We start from the raw sequence: 24,748 nt of genomic DNA on the forward strand, positions 1-24,748 counted from the left end.
TATTACATTACATCTGCTAAAACAACAATCATTGTTTCCATGACAACGTAAATACTGATTAATGATATAGGAAGTCCGCTGATAGATTTTTAGTTTTTTTAGATTGGTTTGTGGTATAGCGTAATGCTAGGCCTACTACAGATTTTATTGGTATCAAATCTTCACGAGACTTGGCAAAAGTGTTGGAAATATTATAAACAATAAATGTTCAAAATATCAGCAGATTTAGAATAAGTCCCTGTTGCTAAGTAGTAAAGTAAGTTACCAAGAAACCATGAGTCGGCTGGCCTGGTAGTGCGTCCGTTTTTAACGAAGTCAGTGTTTATCATCGTTTTTTCTCACTTGCGCATTTTGCAAACAGGACACGAATTTCGATATTAAAACAATGATAACTTCGTAAGTACAAATTGGATAAGATTTTTTTCACTATCGTAAATCTTGGAATTCATATTTTTACAAGATATTAATAACTCCAAACTCGTTTTTCCGACATCGGACTGTTTCCCCTTGTCACCGCCACATTTGGTTGTATTACACTGCCAATATTGTGCGATTCTGTCAGACCCTTTGACAGAGAATAGTGTTAGATTACTGCAATAAAGGTTTTGTGTGGAAAGTTATAGGCCATTAATCATGCCGGCATATGCAAAGGGCTTACGTTGGTATCTGGTTGGATGTGTTGGATTTCGCATGATATTTTGTCGGGTGATACTGAATTAGGTTAACTATGAATACTCCCCAGGGATTGTGTTTTTGTTGTCTTATATCCAGCAAGCAGGGGTGATAATTATCTGCTGCTTAGGTTCAGTTGTGAGTACTATAAAATACAAGCAGTTCTTTCCATATCTGGGCCTACAGTAGCTAACAGTTTACAAGCCCAATGAAGGAGGCCGTTGAGTAAGACATTTTTGCTTATAACATGCTGGGTCGTCAGTGTAATGCTAACTGCGAAACTGGGTTCCCGGGAAATAACCCTGGGAAACAGTGATCTATAATTTGTTCATACTTTTGCCAAGATATCTATTTACTGGCACCATTACATTCAGCATATAATATCATCGACACAGATAGCCAGGAAACGATGAGTAACGCATTGGGATATTAATTTCTTGCGGTTGTAGCGTTTTATTTGTCTGGGCAATGTGGTGCGTTTGTTTTTATAGATAGATTTATATATTCAACAGCTAAATCTTTCTGTTTCTTGCAGTTTAAACTGTAAATACATAAAGTGCCTAAGATTATGTAGATTTGTGCAATATAAACTGTATGTAGATTACATCCCCATTTGAATTTTAGTATCACAAATCTTGATTTACAGTACAGTAAGAATAACATATTAAGTTTTTTTTTTGGTGAAGTACCTCCAGAATTTTTTTATACATTGTTTAGCGAACCCACCGCCCTCCAATAATAATTTCAAATAAAAATGAAATTTTATATTTGACCAATTAGCGCACACGCCTAACAAAAAAATAAAAAATAAAAATAAATTTTTAAAAAAATAAATTTATTTTCACTATGCCTGTTGCTGCCTTGATATCTCCAAAAATAAGATACAGTATGTATATATATTCCCTAATTATATGAATTTAAAGCATTTAACCATCCCATTACTACACTGTTTTCATTCACCAATAACATTTTATTTTTATATTCTCCTCCATCTTGATGTATTTGGCAAAACTATTTGCTAAATATGAAAACAATTTATTTTTTCCTGCGCTTCTCTGACGATCCTTGAGAAGAAAAGTTTGCGAAACGAGACATAAAAGAAGTCTCGCCTCAGTGATATATAAAGTTGTATTTCTAATTATCATAATAGTAATATTTTAATATGTTATTTAATTTTTTTCAAATCATTCAACAGCGAAAAGCCAATTACAGGATGCCTTATATAATACATTTTTAAAAAACATTAAAAGTATACTGCACAAAAAGATTATTAATTATTAATACAAGTACTAAATAGAAATTTTAAATAGATTGCACATATATGTATAAATATATTACAAAATTAGTATTGAAAGAACACAAATTCGATTATAGATAGATATTGCATGTACATATAAAAATACATTACCAAAATGCTACTGACAGAACACATAATCCAACAATAACATACATTTAAAAGACAGTACAATAGAAATCAGTAACATGTACATTACAGTAACAGCCTAAAAATTTTAATTTATGCTAAAAAATATCACCATTACCAATAGTGTCACCATTTCACTAACCAATAATGTATCGGATGAATTATTGTTGGTTCATGAACCCTATAAGTCCCAAGCTATAGTAAAAATAAATTGAATACAGAAATGCCGTCCAAACTTGATTTCCAAACCTCACTATGCTTGGGCCCAACATTTTTGTTTTCTTAAACATAAAATAAAATCAATAATAATGATGAAAGTACACATTTAAAGTAAAACTGTAGATTGATGGTTATGGTGCTCATCTTTAAATACCATGGACCTCGGTTCATTTTTTCACAGCTAATAACATCTCCACTTCCAAAGGCTCATAAAGTGAATTAGATTGTAAAGCACCATTCATCCTTCAATTGTGGCACAGAAAAGCTGATCAGACACTCCTTGCAAATTCTGTTTTAGAGATAATGCAAAACATTTTTGAATGGCAAACTTTTTAAAACTCTATTCTATTTCACTAAACTGAACTTTATATATCTATACATAATAGATAATAGGTTTATTTTCCCCATTTTGAACGTAAAACAACATTTCTAACGATTTGGTGATTGCCGAAATAAAAAAAAAATCTTTAAAAGCATACAGTATTTCTCAAGAGCTACAATTATGTCCAAAATCCTGTAACTTCATAACGAAATATCGGATTTAAATGATTCTTTTAAAATTTTATAAATTTCATTTTACTGCTTAACCCTGCATTAATAGCTAAATATCCATTTTTTACAAGGGGTGAGTGGTTCAGCTTGTCTTTGCAACAATAGGTGAGTACTGTAAATGCTCGAATAAGCGCTGCTCTTGGATAAACACCGCACCAAACCTGATATTTTTCGCTAAGTACTGCTCTCAAATAAGTACCACAGCACTTAATCGAGAGTATAATATTACACTGTGTAATGAAACAGTTTGAGACCCAGGCCTTTAAATGCAAAACAGTGTTAAATAAATAAATAACACAATGAAGACACAAGCATTTCTTTATAAACCTTTATTTACGATGGCGTTGGAGTTATGATAGGCCTACTGAACTACGGGAATATGTGAGATAGGTAACATAGGAACTGGCATGGAAAGCGCAACGCCAATATTTTTTTATAAGCCCCACTCTCGAATAAGAGCCGCACTGAAGCCTCAAAACAATTTGTAAGCACCTCAGCACTTATTCAAGCATTTACGGTATTTTCTTTCTATTTTTTTTATTTCTTTATTCTGAATATGTACATAAAACAAAGAAAAGAAACATAATCAAAGGATAAAAAACACAATAAAGTATCGAAAATTGGCAACTTATTTCCATTGTGGTCCTTGCGTATAAACAATCAGAAACAGTAAAAAACATGACATGCTGTATCTGTGGATACAGAATTCTTTAGTATCATACTTTATTGTCAAATACTTTCAGATGTGAAAAATTAATATTATTGTTATTATAAATGTTAAAACAAATATATAGTTTTATTCCCAAGTGATTACTATATAGTCACATATAATGATAATGGCCCTATACAAATTGCATACTAAGTCCCAGAGGGCGCTCCACTTTCTGAATGCATGCCAGTGCGATCAGTTTCACACTTTTGATTTAACTTTAATTTCTCTATGAAAGGAATGCTGAAAAATTGTTTTTTATGATGCTTTTATGATTTGTCTGGCATATGTTGATGTAAAGAAGCAGAGTCAAGATTAATATGCCACAATAATCTCTGCAATTACATAACATGTGTTGGCTGCCCTGGACTTGTATATGATATGGTGTGCATTTTATATACACTCGTAAACCTGTTTTCATTTGACCATAAAATTATTTTATGAGGTGGATATTAAGTCAGAGTTAGACTGTAGTATCGGCTTTATTTTTTAATATTCTTAAATATTTTAATTACCTGTGTCATTATTCACATCATCAAGATATTCATGTGTTTCTCAAACAATTATATTCATGTGTTTTATAAATATATTTATTGTTTCTATTTTATATGTGTATTATATCAATTGAAATTGATTCAGTTTATCTTGTATTAATAAAATACATTATGCAAATAAATTATTAGTATAGCTGTTTGTGGCATAAAATGAAATTTTGAAAAATATTTCAAAAATAACAAATTACTCAGACAATAATTACATAAATTAAAATAAATAATAATGAGCAATAAAAAGATAGTTATTAATTAGGGGTATACATAATAATTGAATTTAAATGAATATAAAATTGCCTAGATATACAATTATGATAGGCCTACACAGTATAATACTGTACTAATAAAGAATTAAAATATGTGACCGGCTCTGGCAAAGCCGCAGTTTATCGCAAGTTTCATGTTTGCATTTTATAAAAGAAGATATATTGAAGAACATTGCTATAAAATATCAATCACTAAATCTATATATAGATTAAAAGGCAAAATACTGAAAAACAACAATGCTGTGGGAAACAATGGCTGGATCTCAATAGAGATACAAAAATGATAAGCAACAGCTAAAAAGTAAACGTAAGTAAACAGCCAGAAATAGAACCGGAGCTTTCGGACAACACTAGTCCTTCCTCAGTGGCGAGTGAGTGAGGGTAGAAAAAGCTAGATAGTATAAAGGGAGAATTTCATGCAAGCATGATTGGAAACAATAGGCTGGGTGAGATAAGTTTGTCTTTATGAACATTATATGAGTTAGATGTGAATAAGAGACAGATATATTACAAACCTTAATAATAAACTATTGATTTAGGAATCTTTGGAAGCTGTTTTCTCAAAAAATACATGGCTGATATCCAATGAAATAAATATTCATTACTTCAGTATAAACACTCAACCATTTTCCATCAAATACATTCTGCTTTAAAGAAAATAAAAAAACTCAATTTTGAATTTTTCATACAAATTGAGGGTTTTGCCAAAGCCGGTCACATATAGTTCTTAATTTGCAACTGTAACTGTTGTTAGAATATAAATGAATATTTCAAATATTGATAATAATATCTAACTCCCCCCCCCCCTCCTCCTCCCACTCCCCCCCCCCCTCCTCCTCCCAAAAAAAAATCTGCTACACAGTCAAATTTTCATTTCCTAATGTGATTTTGAAATGCCTATCATGTTTAAAAACCATAACTAGGCACATTTCAGTTTTAAGTAGATATCTCCTAATTTGCCTCTCTGCATATTACACTTCAGCTCTCCATATCACCTGCTCCAGTTTTCCACTAAAGTTCAAACCCTTTTGTGTCACCTCTATCAATTTATGTTTTTTTTTTAGTGTCATCACCAGCATCATCTTTTCCTATAACATGATCAGTTTTTGAAGCAACACAGTTTATTTGTCCTAGAGCAAGGCAAATATGCCTATTTAGCTATAACTAGCTATCCCGGTAGAGGCTTGGGCAGTGTTTATTTCCAGCCAAATGAGAAATTTGAACTGTTTATTGTTTCAATGATGTGTGAGTCACCCAATAAAGATATCTTACAGACTCCCTTTGTCTTTCTCTTGTTGTAATTAAAAAGTAATAATTGTCATTGTCCAATTTCTTGATTGCAGAAAGCAGAGTATGTGATTATTTTAGAAGAAGATCTAGATGTCTCAGAAGATTTTTTTAGGTAAGGAAATTAGATGAGTGTGGGCGAGACTTTTTTATTCCTTGTTTCGCGTACTTATTTTTTGTTAAAGATCTTCGGAGAAGGGCGGAATAAAAATTTAAACAAAATTTTGTTTTCTTATTTAGCAAATAGTTTTGCCGAAAACATCCAGATGGAGGAGAGAATAAAAATAAAATTTTATTAGTGAGTTTAAAATAGGATGGTTAACTGCTTCAAATTTATATAATTAGGAAGAAATATATCTTATCTTTAGAGATTTCAAGGCAGCTGAGGGCGTAATAAAAGTAAAGAAAAACTATATTTTTTTCTGAAATTTCCACTTTTTTGTGGCGGCGGGAGCGCTAATTGGCCAAAAATAAACTTATTTTTATTTTAAATCATCAATATTTGCAGTCTGCGGGTTCGCTAAGCAAGGTATAAAAAATGTCACGTCTGAGGATGATTTTGATGATGAAGATGATTGTGATGGTGCAGAAGATTATGATGGTGATGCTGGAGATGTACTGTAGAAGATAATGATGTTGATGATATGATGATGATAATGTTGATGTTAGTAATGATGATGGCGGATGATTGTGATGATAATTATGATGATGATGAAAACTGATGATGGTGATTATTAAGAAGACAGCAATGACAATTATGATGACGGCAGACCTCAATTTGCATGTGGAGTCAAAAAATATATCAAAGAGAAGTTTGTGATAATGGTGATGATGTTGATGGTAGTAATGATAATTATGTTTAGGTATGGTGATGGTATTGGTGGTGATGATGGTGTTGGTATTGACGATAATGGTGTTGGTGGTAATATGTTGATGGTGATGAAGGTGATTGTGATAAAGGTGGTAATGTTGACGATGATGGTGATGTTGACGGTGGTGAGGTTGATTATGGTGATGATGGTGTTTGGTGGTGGTGATGATGTAATGATGGTGTTGATGGTGATGATAACAATATATTTTCTATTATTATATTTGCATTTTTTAATTAATTATTAATTAATCTTAATAAATGTTATAATTTTATTTCTTTAAGTTATTTTAGTCAGACTAGACACTTATTAGAGGAAGATGACAGTATATATTGTATATCTGCCTGGAATGACCAGGTTAGTAGAGCACAAACATATTACTATCAATATGCATTAAATTGTTAATGGATTGATGAAAATGTTGCACTTGCCATGTTGTTAAGATATTGTGTGATGGAGGAAATACAAGTATAATGTGAATGTAACGGTGATGTTCATGATGGTTATAATGATGATTGTGATACAGATAATGATTATGGTAATATAGTTGATTATTATGATAATCATGACAATGTTGATGATGCTGTAGATGATGAAGAAGCTGAAAATATTAATGATAAAGTTCATAACAACAGTGGTGATGATGATGACAAAGATTACAATTTTGATGAAGGTGACCTTGATGATGAAGATGCTTTTGATGACGATTATGATGATAATAAAGATTACAATTATAGTAAATGTGACAATTATGATTTGTCCAAACCCAAACCAAAATCTTGAAAATCTGTAGTTGTTATTTTTTTATATATAAAATCTAAATACTTGCATAATGTTTAGAAAAGCCACTTTTGACAGTACTGATGATGATGATGATGATAGTGACGACGATGTCACTGATTATGATGATTTTGATGACAATGTATGCAATAACATGTTTTTTTTAGTTTTTTGGGTTTTTTTTGTATTTTTTCCCCTAGGGATATGAACATACCTGCAATGATCCAAGTTTATTGTACAGAGTAGAGACAATGCCAGGCCTAGGCTGGATGCTAAAACGTAGTATTTACAAAGAGGAGTTAGAGCCTCACTGGCCAACACCAGAGAAGGTAAAAACAATTATAAAGCCTGGTTCTCGCGAGAGCCCTAGTATCCGGATCGGGAGCAAATGTTAGCGCTAATCTTTAGCACCTGTGTGAGAACGCCCGTTCGAAAACTGCTAACCGTTAGCGGTATCCGGATACCGCTAATGGTTAGCAAGCGCTATCGGTTAGCACGTTGAGCGCGTTTCTATCATCAACCAATCACAGGTACGTATTTACAATTTCCAGTTTCTTATTGGCCAGTTATTTGATCATCATATTCTTGGTATCAGGATCGGGGTTTTCTCGTATGGACGGACGGTATAGTAGCTTCTGTACCATGGTCACTTTTTCGTACCACAGATCTTTCCGAGTTTCTGGTATTCTTCTTGTATTAGTATCATTGAGTGGCTATTGTTACAACAGACTTCTGAGAATTTTGATTGGATATTATTGTAATGTAGTGTAATGGTCATGCATTTGGCTTTTCCAAAAGATACCAATGATCCAGAATAAGAGGAAAAAAAACCAATAAAGCCAAAATTGATTGTTGTTTTAAGTAGCAACTAAAAAGAACTATTTTAATAATTCCTGCATACAAAAACATCCAATGATTAGGAAATTGTTTAAAGAATGGTGTAACAATAGCCACTGTCTATTATTACTATGTGTTTATTGATGATAATTATGTTTTCCTTGGTGCTTTTTCAGCTTTGGGATTGGGATATGTGGATGAGGCTTCCAGATATACGGAAAGGTCGGGAGTGCGTTATTCCAGACATTTCCCGAACTTACCATTTTGGTGCTACCGGTGTAAATATGAATAGTTATTTTCAAGTAAGTTCGTCAAAATGATTCAGACATTTTCAGTGCCCGATTTAGGTATTCGAAGTAGGGGTCCCAGGGAGGGACTTTCACAGATGGAGTTTAGACAACCTCAGCCTCAACATTGTTAGGGATGAGGTAAGAAAACTTGATTATGTCACCTTTAGGTGGATAGAAATGGCACTCTATCCCGAAGATTCTGAAAAATATGACAATTTAGGGGTTTCAAAGGCTTACTTAATGGATTTTAGAGAGTAATAATAAGTACAAAATACATATGCATTTTTTTTTTCTCCCTGACGAATTGTGGTTTTTCACCCCACCAGGGGTGGCACCGTGGGCCCTTCTCCCGGCGCCACCCCTGGTATGTATTTTTTTATATATCTGTATATTAGTGAAAGTGAAATTGTATGTACACCATTATTTGTTCTCTTAATGTAAATAAAAAAGTTTGTCTTTATGAACATTATATGAGTTCTTTCCTGAAACATTCAATCCTTTTTCTAAATTTAGCAGTATTTTTTATTAAATTTTTATATTTTTCTTTTTAGGATTTATATTTTAAAAAACATCCAATAAATACGGTTCCACACGTAAAGTTAAAAGACGTTGACCTTCTGAAGAAAGACGAATATGAGAACGAAGTAAATAAGTTAATCAGCAAGGCAATTCCGCTGGATCACACCGTATCCCCCTGCGAGGATAAGTTTATTCCCTCCACTCCGGGTGGAAACTACGTCCTCTACATTCGGATGGAGAATGCTGGAGATTATGAAACCTGGACAGAACTTGCTAAGGTTGGTAAATATCAGTCGGAAGGTCGGGGGGAGGCTCGAGAGTGATGCTCGTCACACTGCTTGTGTACTTGGGTCAGACACTTTATCTGCATTTGCCTCTCTTCACCTAGGAGTGTAAATGGGTACCCTGGTAGAAGGTAAATGATTCGGAATGAAATCAGTAGTGCCGATCACACGCGTAACTAGGAATACGTTTGTATGATTCTGTATCCAATGACCAGGGCAAAGGTGTTTTGTTCAGTTTTTTGCATACAGTATGTGTGCTTTATAAATCCTATTACTGCAATTAAAAATATAATAATGATGTCTCTTTAGGTTAAAATAGCCAAACATAGTAGTAGTAGAATTAAAAGAGAGAGTTGCTTTAAAATTTTCCAATTTTGTAGTTCATAATCATTAAAAAATAGCAATTCAAAATTTATATTTTATTTCAAGGTTTTGTAGTATTCATTAGAAAATGGATCATTCTGCTAAGCCCCATCTCTTGGATATTGTTTACTATGAGCCTACAAAATGAAATACTGTACATGCTCAACTGAAAACTGTTTGTGGGACATAAGTGTATTGAATAATATGTTAATATCATGTGCTTTAAATAATGTTAATTTGTTATGGTGCAATACCTTAAGAAAAATAATGGGAAAATCCAAGGGTGTATACCACTTTGTCTCAGTTGGTAGAGTATATGAACGTTAATCAAAAAGTCTTGGGTTTAAGTACTGATGGGGACAATATGTTTTTCTCAAAAATATGTTATCATGCCATGGTTGGTCAGTTGTTAAGTTAGGCTCTGGAAAGGCCCATTCATCTTTGAGGGTTTGAACCCATTTACCTTGTGTACTTGCTCTCTACTGAATACTACACATGACTGGAATACTCCTCTAGGGATCAGAGGAGGCTGTTACATGATTGACTCTGTTTCCAATGACCTTTAAAAAAGCATTTTGTGACATGCTGGACAGGCTGTATAAATGCAAAACATTGTTGTAATCATTATTATACAAGTATCAAAATAATAGTTATCAAAATAATAACTTTGTTATAATTATTGTTCTAATTGTTATATTATCTTGATAACTATTATTATCATTAATTTTTATTATTTACTGTTAACTGTTTTGAGTTCGATAATATATTTTTCCCATTGTTTTCATATAGTGTTTCCATATATGGGACTTGGATGTGAGGGGCTTCCATAAATCCATGTGGAGAATGTTCCTTAAGCAGAATCATGTCTTCATTGTTGGAACACCAGCATCACCCTATGCGTAAGTTTAATACAAATATAATCAGTATTTGGTGTCCTGTTGACTCAAGTTAATGCCGTCTAGAAAAACTAGGCTTAGGCAATATTTCCATTGGAAGCTGCACTGTTGTTTTTTTTCAATCAGTCAATCAAATAATTTAAATAGCGGCAGAATCCCTAAAACAAATTTCAAAGGCGCTTGAACAGCAAGGTTCCTCTTAAAAGTCATGCGCCAGAGAGTTCTAGAGGTTATGTGCAGCACATGAAATCAACATATGATGCCCAAAGAGTTCAAAAAAGAAAAGAAAAAAAAGTAGGTTTGATTGTGTCGTGGACAGACAGGAAGGGGGTGGAGTGCCTGTGAGCTAACATTGTCAACACCAGTTACTTATGGTTTATGTTATTACCAAAACCTAATGAAATTGTTCAATATTTTCTCCATATACAATATTTGTTTGTATATTAAATATGGAAATATGGTTTAGTTGTTTTTTGTTTTTTTTTTTTGTTTTTTTTTTTTTTTAATTTAAAGTTTCTTTTTATTATAACATGCATTTACTTTGTAAAGTTAAAAAAATGAATACAATTACAATATAGATATATAAATAAGTGCTGTACTGTTAGAATATAATGGATACAAAATGAATTGAAATAATGCTCATACAGAGACAAAACTAAGTTGATATATACACTATGAATTGTGCATTGATTTTATTTAATTATTAAATTTTTTTTTCCATTCATCAGAAAACACAAGCCAGCTGATGTTCCTGTTATTTACCTCAAGAATGAGAAAAAGAACAGATAGCACCAACTTCATTCCCTGAAATTTCAAATATTTTGAAATGCTGCAACAATGTTTTTCACATCATCCCCATACAGGAGGCAGGTCTTTTCACAGCAGGACTGAATATCAGATAGATGCACATACTTTACAATAGTGTTGCGGATAGACTAGGTCTCATAGAATTGGTCTACGGTCTGCTGTACTAATCCCCACGCTCTGGTACATGAAGGTTATTACTTGAGGCATGCAGTCTGGATTCTGTGATGTGATTATAACTATAGGCTTCCTGGAACAGCCAATCCAAGTCCATTGCTTATATTAAGAGTCAATTCTTTTAAAAAATGCGAATTGCTTTAGGTCTCTAGATGGGAAGTAACTTTCAGAATAATAGAGGGCTGGTTGCAATTATATAATTCTTGCCACAAGATTTTCTGATTCAGCTTTTCTCCATCCATGTACATTTGCATTGAAGTGTGAAGGAGTTGCTGTTTTCAATAGTTACCAGTCCTACGGAATTCTGATGTATTAGTAAAAATGTAAGCATAACCAGTTGTAGGATATGAGGTCTTCCATTTTGAAAATTTAAACCTTCGTTTTCGATGATGTGTGTTTTCAAAATACTAAAAATGTCATTAGGAACATACGTCTTTCCTCTCAAAATCTCTAAGACATCTTTGCAAAACCTCGCATAATTCCAGGAAGCCCTCTAAACCTCTTTATAATACACCTCTAAACACCCCAGGAAGATACTCCATAAATCTTAGCAAGACCTCCAACATCTTGACAAGACCTTCAGACTTCATCTTGATTATGATTACATGCCATTGTAAGCAACATCTTGGCAGGACTTCCAGATGCTTAGAAATACCTACTAATGTCTTAAAATATCTTCTAGATATTACCAGAAATCTTAGCAAGACCTTCATTATCTTAGCAAGACCTCCAGACTTGATCTTAATTCCAGCTGGTGGTTGTTTGTGTTACACTTGCCATTGCAAGCAAAATCTTGCCAAGATCTTCAACTGTTTAGAAATACCTTTAATACCAGAAATCTAAGCTAGACTTCCAAATGCTAGGAAGATCTGCCAAAGATCTTAGCAAGATTTCTATGCTTGCTGCCAAGAACGTTTTGTAATGATGGTCATTCCTGATGCATCAGATTGGTAGCAGACAGACAGGATGGTGTTGATTCCAGCTGGTTGTTCATGTTACACTTGCCATTGTAGTAGAACCACTAAAAACCTTTTGGCAAATTAAGTAGAGCATGAGATACATTGTAAAGAAACTGCAGCCAAAGCAATACAAACCTCTGGTGCTTTATGAATTTGGTCAATGTCCTTTTTGTTTGTTTTTTCCCAATAAATCGCATATATTACCAAAAAGTATAGTATATATTGCACCATGGTAACAGTTACAAATATCTATGTGTGTGCAATCAGTTCATTACTCCAATAACTTTTTGGTTCATACTTGGTTTTGGTTTCATCAGTGGAGGGCGATACATTTTATTTATTTATTTATTTTTTTTTTTTGGTTTTATTGACTGTTTTGAAAATATATTAGAAAACAGGATTGTTTATTATTTTTATATGATTTTATTCATAATAATATTTTATAATTATTATTTTTTTATAATGTCATAGAGGGCAGCACATGCATATTGCTGCAAGTAAATGTAATTTAGCATCACTTTCATGGGGATTTTTTTTTTTTTTTTTTTTTTTTGTAATTCTTGATCACCTTGATAATGCTACATTTGCTAAAGTTTGGTCTTTCAGATGTTAGGGATATATGTATTTCAAATGTTTTCACCATTGTTCATTGTAACACCAATTTTCATTGCCATTGTTATATTGTCAGGGGGTTAGGAAGTGGGTGTGAAACTGACATTTAACCGGGGCCAGACTTATCAAACTTGCTTTGCAACCAAAAAAGAAAAGAAATACTGTACAAGAGTTTGTCCTTCAAAACATATGGTATGATGGATCGATCGATGTCCAATTGAAGTGCACCCTTAACATGATCCAAGATCGCTCAGTCCTATCAACTTTTTCTTTTTTTAACTTTTAAAAAAATGTAGTAGTGCATAGTGCTACAGCATTTAGGAATGTGCTACATGTTGCCACAAAACAGTCTTTCTTGCCATCGCAGTGGCAGCAAGAAGCAAGAGTTTTTGTTCTGATTTTGATGTGCTTGTCAAGTAGTGTTTGTCTAATCCTGTACAGTCATTTTGTTTTAATGATGAAAACATTTGTTTTGTTTATGTATCGGAATGGATTGAGCTTTAATGTAAATAATATTAAAGAATGAATCATGTAAATTGTTATAATTGATTCTATTGTGCACAATGATTATGACACCACAATGAATTCATTTTTTTTTAAAAACATAAGTACTGAAATATAGTTTTCTTGTCATTCATAGTTAATTGCGGAAAAAATATTTGTCCAAGTGAAATCCAGTGAAATGTTCCACCTGCCTTTTTTTTTTGCGGCCACCGAGAGAATAAAATATGAATAACCGTCCACTTATTTGACGCAGTAATTCATTACAAATTGGTAAGAGTTACGTGTAAAATGTGTGTACGCATTTTCTTTATGCGTATCCGTCAAAGTCCATTAATTTTTTTTTCTCTATCGTCAATATTCGAATCATTTACTTTGAAACTTTGTTGATAGTGATTGTTGAACAATCTTGTGTCATTATTTGAACACTGGCAATTTTTGTAAATTTATGTTGTGTATGAATTTTTTTTTTAATAATGTGTTCACCAGTGCAAAAACAAACACATCTAATTTTTGATTTAAATATAAATGTATGTATATTAGCAACACCAATATGTTACACTATTTTTTTTTTTTTTTTTTTTTAAGTAGGAGAGACTAATTAATTTACATTTTCTTACACTTAGGGAGACAATTGTTTCAATTTTAATTAATTTCAAGGTTCCAAATAAAATTGTTAAAAGTAAGATAGTAGAGATATACTCTCGTTGTAAAGCCAGTTTACATGAAGAATAAGATTTAATGCTCAATTGGTTACATTTAGGGTAAGTGGCTGAGTGGTAAGGCTGGGCATAACTACAGCCATAACATCGAGGATGGTTTCTGACCCTCTTTAGCAGGGTTTCGCTTGGTGGTGGAACTAAGTGCGGATAAGGACTTAAAACCAACCTGAGGTCCCGTGTACACATCTGGCTCTTGTGCTCCTTAATTAAAAACCCATTGCATATTTTGGAAAAGTATGGGGTTCACTGCTCTGGGTTGATGGTGGGGGAGGGGAGGGGTTGTGATGTCCCTAACGAAAGTGGGCATGGTCCGGTGTCGCTCAATATCTTCTGACAGTGGTCCAGGGGTTTCAAAGACTTTTAGAGTCTATTAATATGTAGGAAATACAATATTTTTTTGTCCTTCAACGAATTGTGGTTTTTCTCCTTGGGGGTGGGGGGAGCTGTCCCCTGCTTCATGGAATTCCTTAGTTGGATGTGTTTGTGTGAACACCAAAGGTAACTCACTTAATTCTAAGACATGTTTCCTGTGGTGTTCTTCTGGTGGCGTGATTGGGCAGTACACCGAAACACAATCCCCAATTTTTTTCTGAAGTGCGTAATGCATTCTTTTGTACTTGCACATGGGCCATATTCTACACGGGACCAATGGCATGGTCGGGGGCATTCTTTTTTTCTCGGTCCTGAACTTAAACTGAATTGTTTTTTTGTTCTTTTCATAGAGAGTGTATTTCTTTTAACAAAATCTTTAAAACCAGTTGTTTTTAATGTTATTGTTGGTTTCTTGTTAATAGCTTAGTTATGAGTAGGCCTATACCAATAATTTGTTCCCTTTTGAAAAATTATTGTTGATGTCTTTGAATTTAAAAACATGTTAAAATGCGTGTTTAAAGAGGAATTATTTTTGTATGAATTGTTTAATAAAAACAAAAAAATAAAGACGATATTACGGGTGATAAAGGTTTTGATTTTCTGCACGGGAAACAAAGATATGCATGTGACGTGTATAGAATGTTATGCTCCGATTGTGTAAATATTTGTGGAAGAGTTTTGTAATTAATATTAATTAATTAGATTATTTTCAATTACATCAACACTTGAGTCTATCGAAGATTTCTCGAGATTATTTCATTGTTAAATTTACACCTTGTCAAAGAAATTTACTTATGGTATAATTTATGTCACTTAATGTAAATGTCTTATATAAATTAATTTAAAAATATAGATTCTTAAAGTATTTTATTAATATAATTATATAAATGTAATTAATTCAAATGAAATGCTTTAAGTTGTATGATGAGTTTTGTTGACGAATTGAATTATTTTCTTATGTTCAGTAATACTGTGCCACCGAGAGGGAGGCAGGGGAAGATCCCCAGGGCCCATAGGAATTACAGGTAGCATTTTTTTCAATATGTATGCCCAGTATAATTATTAATCTTTTACAAAAAAATTGTAATATGCACATTACTATCATGGGCCCTCAATAATGGCATGGGTCCCCTATTAATGGGCCCCTCCAGATTGACAGGGCCCGCCCCAAAGAAAAATTGTTTGCGCCTTCGGCGCAATCTTTCCCGCGCTTTGCGCTCGTAAGTGAGGGCCCACACTAACCTTTGCCTCTGTTACAATTTCCCCTCTTGGCGGCCCTGCAGTAAAACTATTAGTAACTGGTATTATTCATCAATTGACTTATTATTTCCATTTATTTTATCTCTTTAAAAAACTTAGTGTCGAAGAGATAAATAACAAAGAAAACTTTGGTCCAGTGGAAAATGTCTTTTCTTTTCTTTTTTTTCACAATATGTTAAGATAACATAGTGTGTTTTGAAACTGCATATATTCATTGTTTTTTGTTTTCTAGTTTTTTTTTTTTGCTTTTATTTTACGTACACGAGCAAAAGTGAGAACGCATAATTATGTATCATTTGTTTAATCGCTTGAAAGCAGTTGGGATTGGGCATGAATTAAAAGATCAGAAATATCGAAAGTAGGCGTATTTGTTTATATTGTTTGTGTAAATTATATTAATAAGTAAACAATATTAGTTTTATAAGTTTTAGTCAAGATGGGTAACGTCAATCTGTGCACTTGTACTTTAAAAGCCGGTGGCTACATTCGAATCGACAAGAGTGACAAAATGAAGAAACATATTATTTTCTTCCTAAATTTCAATTCAGTACATTACTTCCTTCGTGGCCCTGTAGCACACACACATGGCTCTCTCTTTAACATGGTTGCACCTCACCTTGTGAGACCAGCTGTCGTGACCCCGTTCACCTCAAAATGCAACGCGTGGCTCTCTCTGGTGACCCTGTCCACCTCACTACGCGATGGGTGGCTCTCGTGAGCCTGTACCAAATCATCATGCAACACGCATCATTATGCAACACGTGTTTCTGGTTGCCCTCCACCTTACCACACAATGCTTGGCTCTGGTGCGATGTGTGCTCTCGTGAGTCCACCTCATAATGCAACGCGTGCCTTTCTCAAAATGCAATTTACACAACCTCACAACCTTGTAATAGTGTAAAGCAACACAAAAAATCAAGTCGCTATGGGCATTATTTTTAATTAAAATATCAATTCTATCGTTGCCATTTATAAGTTGGTAATGACAAGAATAGTATAGATGTACTATTGAGATAGCCAGCTTAATATTCGCAAGGTCATGACAATGTTATTTTGTAGAAATAACATGAAAAAAGCTAGCCGTATTTTAAAAAGAAAAATAGCATTTCAAACGCTTGTTAATTTATAAATATATAAAATACAAACACAACCTGAACTTTAATCCTTCAGTTACTCAGTTCGTTGTCCATCATATGTTGCTCCATCATGGAAGTAGTATTGACTATCATTAGCATCCTTTCAGGATGAATTATAAATAATTGTTGTCTTTTCCCGCGCCAGGAAAAGCTATTGTTTTTTCTTCTATGCCTTCTAAACCTCGGTTTCTTTGGTATTATTAATAAAAAGTAAGATCAGTCAGCAAAGAGCGTACAGTGAAACTGGAAGATGAGATCAGAAAAGAAACAAGAGAACCATAAATTGAAGAAAAGATATATGTCTACTAGAGTTGAATAAACTGAATGGTATCGTAGGTCCTGAAGATTGATGAATATATATTTTAATGAAGAAAATACATATGAACGAAACTTACCGTGCATAGCATTTAATGCAGATCTACAAGCACAGTAGAATTGAGTCAGGCTGACCCATAGAAAGGATTTATGAAGTGAATAGAAGATTTGAAGACTGGCTTGGACCGCTTTCTTATTCTAAGTTCAAGAAACAGTACTGTTATAACGTGAAGTTATAAATAGTTCTATGCTTTAGTTCAGTATATTATTAAAGTCAGTCTCCAGAATACAAAAACAATATTGATCTGTTGTGCAACTGACTTTTCTAAAATACAAATACTGTACATACTTGACGAAAAACTCGGGAACGGTTAATGAGATACAGGTTTTTGAATATTTAAATAATCTAGGGGAAATGGTTGAAAAGGGGTGGTTATGCATGTCTTAGAAAAATATCGAATTTTGAACTATTGAATTGTGTATTTAAATGAAGAAAGTTTTATTAATTTTGAGATAATAATTAGACAGAGAAGAAAGGAAAAAATAAATGGAAAGACTTTTTGGAAAGCGCACTGTACCTGAACTATAAATTTAAAAAATCCAATATTAGATTTATTTTTTTAGCTATTAAAAAAAAGACGTTTTAAAAAAAAAAGTTTTTTATGCTGGTTGTTGGATAATAATAACAACACACCTTCTACGAATTGCTACAAGAACGATAATCGCAACAGTAGCAACAATTAGCACCACAGCTGTGCCGCCATACATCCGCCTCATATGATGGGACCCCCTCTTTGATTGGGAAGTTTCCTCCTCGTTACTGTTGTTCTTCACTTCTTCATTGGACTTGATGACGTTTGTTACGGGCGCATGGGATGATGTTATCCGTGTAAGTAATCTATTCGTTGCTTTTGTGGATATGTTTTTATCTACGAATTTCATCGACGGTGTTGGTGATGTACTTTTAACTAAAATGGTTTTACTAGAATTCGGTGTCCATGTCGCACGAGCAGATTTCGACTTCGTTGTTTTCTCAATGATACTAATAAATTTTTTGTACGTCGTGGTGGTTTCTTTGGCGGTTGTTTTTGGAAAGAGCATTTCCGACGTTGGAGACAATTTATCGTATGGTAATAAAGTGGTTGATGGTGTTTTTGTGGTAGCAACTTTCGGAGCAAAAGGTTTTTCTGAGGAGTAGAAGGTGAAAGGAAGGTTTTAAAGGTTGATCCAAATTGCTTTATTATAGACGATATTAAAGCACGGTACATGAAAATCACGGATCTATCAACTGATTGTCGTTATGTTGGTTTGTTTTATTAGGGAGCTTTCGATTGCACGACGACGGTGGAACGTAATGACGTCACGTAATGACGTAATAAAGTCATCTGCGCTTTCGATTCGCGCGAATTAAATTCGCCTAGTGGAAAACAGTCTTCAGAGAACGTAAGTTGGTCACGCATGAGTGATCCGTTCTAGCGCCGCGTCGTCGCGCAAATTGAAAGCTCCTTATTCTTTATGCAAAAGTCTTCCTCATAATTAACTACAACTACATGTACTTAAGCCTTGTCTAGACTATGAAATTTTACTATGTGACATGTATACTACCTACACATTATGACGTCACATCTTGACCATATATAGGCACATCATGACTTTAAATGGGCATACAAGTATTTTTTGCGAAAGAAACTTTGATAGTGTGGACTGAGCTTCATTATGGGTATAGATTTTAAAATTTTTATAATATATTATATATTATACATAGTATATTATATATTATAATTATAATTATGTATTATATATAAAAATAATAAAATTATATAATTATATATTATATATTATTATAATTACCCGATAAACACCCTTCCTCATCACTGTTATCTACGCAGTCTGCAGATCCGTCACACTTGAGTCTAGCGGGCAAGCAGTGACGGTTCCGACACAAAAATTCGTCTTTCCCTGAACAGTCAGCTGATAGTGTACCTTTGAGCCAATTAAAAAAAAAACGATTACATTTTGGAGATTCTTTGTAGGGGGAATGCTTGAATTTACCCACTAAAGCTGAGTGCCAACGGGGTACCCAAGGCCCCGAGTCCAAGGGGAAAGCCCCAATGGGGTTCGTCAGGCGAGTCACCCGGAGCTCACGCATTCTGATGGTTTAGATGATCATTTTAAATCGATCGAACGAATCGAAGAACGTATTCTGACAAAAATGTTGTACAATTGCATGTTCGATGGATCTGCCCAACTAAGGCCAATTAAAATATTGTTAAAATAAAACAACCAATTATACATTTTTACCGACACAGACAATTAAAATTAAAAAGGCTTACATGTAGTGAAGGTGTAGGTTTGTTGTTAGTTCGCCCACCAATTAATTCCAAGGTTCTGGGTGCAAATAATGTGACAGCACAGAATTACTGAGACTAAAAACATCTCCACTGACCTGTACTTAAGCCTTGAAGTAAGACTTAGTTTGTAAAGCAACTTATTATTATTATTCTTTTATTAAAAATAGCCCTTGAATATCAGCTAATGTGGACGGGCCCCTCTACAAATATATTGTAAACAAATAAAGCAATAAAGAGAAAATTATAAAAGTGTATGATTATGTATCAAATGTTAGACCCACTCTGGGACATGAAACGACCAAATTATATTATTTGGAATCTCCGCCACTACGTGTGATATCTGGCTTGGCTATACGAGGTAAACCAAGCAAGTTTGACATCTTTATTATATTTTCCACGATCAACAAAATAGGATTGAATTTCTTACTACAGTGGTGACCACTTTCGTCAGTGCCATCTGAACACTGTTTGACACCGTCACAAAGGAACTTCAATGACAGACATCTTTGCTCATTGTCACAAGTAAATTCTTTGCAGAATGGTTGTACTATAGAATAAAGAAAATTTAATATATTTTAAAGCTTATTTTATAGGATACCATTACCCTAGATATAATATTACTATGTAAAATTTCGAATGTATTCTAAACCATGGCTTCCATAAAATCGCTACACCCCACCCGCGTCATCGTAAATTAGTTGTTGTGGGACATGCTCGTACTCCTAGTTCTGTTCTGATTAGTCAGTTGTAAAGTTTGATTGACACTAAGACAAAGTCAATTTCAAATGAAAATCGACTGCATGATGACTGACCGACTGAAAATCGACTGTAAGAGTTGCGTTTCTTTAGCTTTGCTTTTCAAAGCATACATAATAGATGCTGGCATGATACAGTAGAACATATCATTTTGGGCTAACTCTTTGGGGGACACACCATTTATGATTGCATTTGTGGTCACAAATGTGCTTCCCTGATATGGGTTCTTGGGCTCTGTATGTAACTCTCACTTTTAGAGGAAATTGAATGGACGGGCCTTTAATTTACAAAAGTTTATTTGAAAGCGTATGCCTACCATAATCAATGTCACAACGGAGCTCGTCACTTCCATCCATGCAATCAGTTGGGCCGTCGCAGCGTAGCGCGTTCAATATACACTGTCCATCGTCACAGAGAAACTCGTGCTCACCTACACACTCCACAGTAGCACTTCCTAAAATGGGAAAAAATGATATATTTTAGGTAGGCCTACGCGGTAAATAATGTTCGGTCATCGGCGGGAATTATACGAGAATGATATAGGCCTATATTTACTAGCAGGAATTGATATTGTTCCGACATGCCGTAATGCTACAGTTTAAGTCCGTGCCACCAATCAACACCTCGGATTTGTGTAAATCGTTGGAACAATACACGGTGTTAACTAGCAGACGAGTGTAGATCTGCTAAAACAAACAAACGAAGCAACTTCGAAATTACTTACGGCATTGCAATCCTTCGTCAGTTCCATCCAGACAGTCGTTTAACCCGTCACATACCGACGAAAACGGAAGACACTTGTCGGAATCGCATTCAAACGTAACACATACTAAAAAGGAACATTCCAGATTTGAACATCACTGTCGGTAACCTTACTATAGGTCTAAAGCTTTACCCACACTTTATTATTTGACAAAAACATGTGACATGCCAAAATATGGTCATGATGACATCATCATGACCATATTAGGCATTATGACTATATATTGACATACAACAGTATATTGTCATTGTATTGACATACAACAGTTTTTTTGTCAAAGAGAAGAATTTGATAGACAGATTTGTGGACAGAGCTTTAAGCTAGCCAGGTTTCCATAAAATCGCTACAGTCTATCACTGACAGCTTTCGGTGGCGCATTGGTCGACTGAATCGTGAAGCTACGCATTTGCGCCCGGTATAGCGATTGCAGTGAAGGCGTTGTAGCGATAGTGTAGCGATTTTATTGAAACTAGACTTAAGACAGTAGACATGTTTTATAATATTGAAATATTAACGGTTGAATAATAACTTCAAGAATGTCCCAAGCTCATAGTAAAATTAAACTCGAAGGTGCTATTAACATGAACACAACTGGACATATATAGGGACCTGTCATTTCTACGAAATTGCTTTTGGGTTTTTTTCAAGTACCTGTAACAATGGACGGATAACATTTCTATCCATGGCCACTTATAATTTCCGCAGCAGTTTTATATGAATCCTAACTTTGCTTCGTTCTATTTTGAACAGTTACTCAGTATACGACGTCACTCAAATGGAACGCTTATTTTGGCAAGTGATGGAATCGAATGCACCCTACCACCGCGCCTGCCAACTTTGTAGACCTATAGGCATATAAGTTCAACATTTTACACCTCTTTCCTCGCCCACATCCGTGTATGTATAATGGTTAGACATAAACAACCTCATCACCACGTCTAGGAATTCCACATTGTTTCTTAAGATTTTTTTAAATTTTAGTTCTAATAAATCTGCACTAAATGCTAAGCATTTTTTTTAAACTACCGTATAATTGATTATAATAATTATTTATGTGTTGAAGAGAATTCACCCTCACGAATTTTTTTCTCTTCAAAACACAATTTGTATACTCTTTCTAGGTGTATACCAGACCTAGACTCACGGTAAGAGGTCAGATCGCTTACGACGATAATTCTGCAATAACCATCCCCGATGTCGTCGTCGTTGTCGTTGTCTTCGTCATCATTATGGTCGTCGTAGGCTAGTTTTTGTTGTCGTCATCATCATCGTCATCATTATCATCGTCATCATCAACCTCATCATCAACATCATTCATGTCTGCATTTTCTCGACTTTACCGGGGTACTTACTGCGCCCGACGGGTACAGCCAACATCGTACGTATGCATGGCCGCCAAGAGGAGAACCTGGAACATGGGCAAGGGTTGGTGTGGTGTGGGCTTTCGCTAAGAAACGAGAAAGATTACGCCAACGGGCGCATTTTTGTTTTCTTTTTGGTTGGGGCCTATCAATCTAGAGGGTCCCATTATTAGGGAACCCGTGCCATTGAGGGCTTATGATGGTAATTATTATTTTCGAAAAAAAATATAGGCCCTATAAAAAATGCTACCTGCAATTTCCATGGGGCCCTGTAAGCTTGGGGCCCTGGGATCTCCCCCACCCACTTTCAATGTGGCACTGTACGTATGGCAAGCCTGTAATTCAGAGAAAAAATGATGAAACGGATTGCTATATACGTACGATGCAGTAAGTGCTTGGGTTTATGAGTACTGTACCTCTAGTTATCCGATCAGACTTCTCGACAATATGTCGTCATACCGCGCCTAATCCTCCCTGATGTTTATGTCCCTAGGTCCTTTACTAATGAGCATGTAATGAATCATTACATCTGACTGTGTCATCTTGACATGTGCAGGTCCCCCTCCAATTAGAGACCGCCTCTAATAAAGAAAATCACATTTCTGTTTCCCCAAATCGTGGCTTGTATTCAATAGGAATCGTTCTTAGCTTGTCTCTGTGTAATTACGGTAACCCAACCCTTTAATTTGAGGGAGCAATCTTGGGCCTGTATCAAATTAAATAATCTCGATTGTAGCGTTACTGCCCATTTATATGCCTACGAGTAAACTCCTAAACTGGTACAGAACACAGCACTCCTCATGCTTTCACGTCCTTAGATAGGCTGACATCAATCCGGTACTACGTGCAAGCACGCGGATCTGTCAGGTTGCCACGTTACTGCACCGTGTTTAAACGTTCCTTTTCTTACAAAGGTGGTGTTTAATGACTGGCCTTCACATAACTGTAATGCAAGTGCGCCAAAGCCAATACACGTTTTTTGATAATATCATGTGATTTTTACTGTTTTATGCTATAGTACTTTATTGTAAATCTCTGTATTATTTTATTATTGAGGAAAAATTGGAAGATAACGCAGAAAACCTGAGAATACAGTTGTAATGCGGCTGGTGGTAAATTAAAAGGGAATTAGGCAAATAGGAAAAGCCAGCCGTGCAAAAGCGATTAGTGGAACCAATCGTTGGATATATATTTATTAATTTTTTATGTAGATGCTTTAATAATGTAAAAATTAAAAATAATGAAAGAAATGGATAGACCTTTGTAAAATAAGAGCGAAGTGCTAGGAAAATATATAAACAAGTGAATAGATAGTAATAACAGTGCTCGAATAGGAACAAGATTTGTTGATCATGTCCTTTATTCAAACACATTATTTACCTTTCTTTAATAATTTATATATAATTTAAGTATCAACGGCTATCCTGAGTTATATATATTTACATATATATATATGCCTATATATACATATATATATATATATATATATATATATTATATGTATATACACATATATATCTGTCTCTTATACACATCTCAGGTGTTTTGGAACTGTCTCTTATACACATCTAGATGTGTATAAGAGACAGTATATATATAGGACACGTATAGGCGTATACCACAACAGCTGTACCTACCCGATGGAGTTGAGTCAATACGAGCCACATACGTTAGTAAAATCACACATTGTACGAGGTACCCACGGCTTAGAAGAATATATAGCATTGCTACGAGGTACTGTGTCCACGAGCAAAAAACCAACCCAGACTCAGGCAAACCCCTCCTGCCGAGTGTCCGGCTACTGCACGTCCTCACCCAATGCAACAATCGTAACAATCACCTTTCTACTAATTTTGAAAACACAAACAAACAGCTTAGACTTGTACAGTGTTTCACCTCCCTGTCACAGGAAGAATCGACTTTACTCAAATCGGAAACACGTATTTCTGCACTATAACAACGTAACAAACTTTATCACTGTGACCTTGTTTCTAATTTCATTAGGTATCAGAACAGACCATTTTACGGAGAAGGGTGATTTTAACTTTAAAAAGTAAATATCTTCTATTAAAGTTGCTGGAAGTACACATTATAGTTGAATATCACAACCCAGTTTATATAGGCCTATTGATTGGTGGGGTC

General features: G+C 34.4%; 2 protein-coding genes across 7 annotated transcripts in view; one reads left to right on the forward strand and one right to left on the reverse strand.

The window, feature by feature from the left end:
* LOC117100178 (protein O-linked-mannose beta-1,2-N-acetylglucosaminyltransferase 1-like) overlaps positions 1 to 16,282 on the forward strand; it is a 122,835-nt gene extending 106,553 nt beyond the window's left edge. For 5 of the 6 annotated variants that reach the window (XM_033239762.1, XM_033239765.1, XM_033239763.1 and 2 more), the window contains 7 exons: positions 5,736 to 5,794; positions 6,833 to 6,905; positions 7,529 to 7,657; positions 8,342 to 8,467; positions 9,007 to 9,252; positions 10,411 to 10,520; positions 11,246 to 16,282. In XM_033239762.1, the coding sequence (XP_033095653.1) occupies positions 5,736 to 5,794; positions 6,833 to 6,905; positions 7,529 to 7,657; positions 8,342 to 8,467; positions 9,007 to 9,252; positions 10,411 to 10,520; positions 11,246 to 11,306 (804 nt within the window). In that variant the 3' untranslated portion in view covers positions 11,307 to 16,282. Of the gene's footprint in view, positions 1 to 5,735; positions 5,795 to 6,832; positions 6,906 to 7,528; positions 7,700 to 7,843; positions 8,468 to 9,006; positions 9,253 to 10,410; positions 10,521 to 11,245 lie in introns of those variants that run through there. The other variant, XR_004444097.1, reaches the window with a different exon arrangement.
* Positions 16,283 to 16,839: 557 nt separating this feature from the next.
* LOC117100180 (low-density lipoprotein receptor-like) lies at positions 16,840 to 24,549 on the reverse strand. The gene is made up of 8 exons (XM_033239767.1): positions 24,244 to 24,549; positions 21,207 to 21,311; positions 20,799 to 20,936; positions 20,154 to 20,273; positions 19,227 to 19,358; positions 18,070 to 18,562; positions 17,456 to 17,573; positions 16,840 to 17,303 (listed from the first exon to the last, which is right to left on the reverse strand). Exons 1-7 carry the CDS (start codon positions 24,329 to 24,331, stop codon positions 17,501 to 17,503), a joined length of 1,149 nt encoding a protein of 382 aa, XP_033095658.1. The 5' UTR covers positions 24,332 to 24,549; the 3' UTR covers positions 16,840 to 17,303; positions 17,456 to 17,500.
* Positions 24,550 to 24,748: the final 199 nt, after the last annotated feature.

This window comes from Anneissia japonica, unplaced genomic scaffold (assembly GCF_011630105.1).
Source record: "Anneissia japonica isolate Jap-2015-1 unplaced genomic scaffold, ASM1163010v1 scaffold324_len738069_cov173, whole genome shotgun sequence".
Taxonomy (NCBI): Eukaryota; Metazoa; Echinodermata; class Crinoidea; order Comatulida; family Comatulidae; genus Anneissia; species Anneissia japonica.

Excerpts from the sequence above, each read along its gene's own strand:
- LOC117100180 (XM_033239767.1), bottom strand. The coding sequence starts at position 24,331 with ATGCTATATATTCTTCTAAGCCGTGGGTACCTCGTACAATGTGTGATT. Across the intron at positions 21,312-24,243 it reads TATTGACTCAACTCCATCGG|TATGTGTTACGTTTGAATGC; the intron begins GTAGGTACAGCT and ends GTTCCTTTTTAG. Across the intron at positions 17,574-18,069 it reads CTTGTAGCAATTCGTAGAAG|AATAAGAAAGCGGTCCAAGC; the intron begins GTGTGTTGTTAT and ends TCTTGAACTTAG.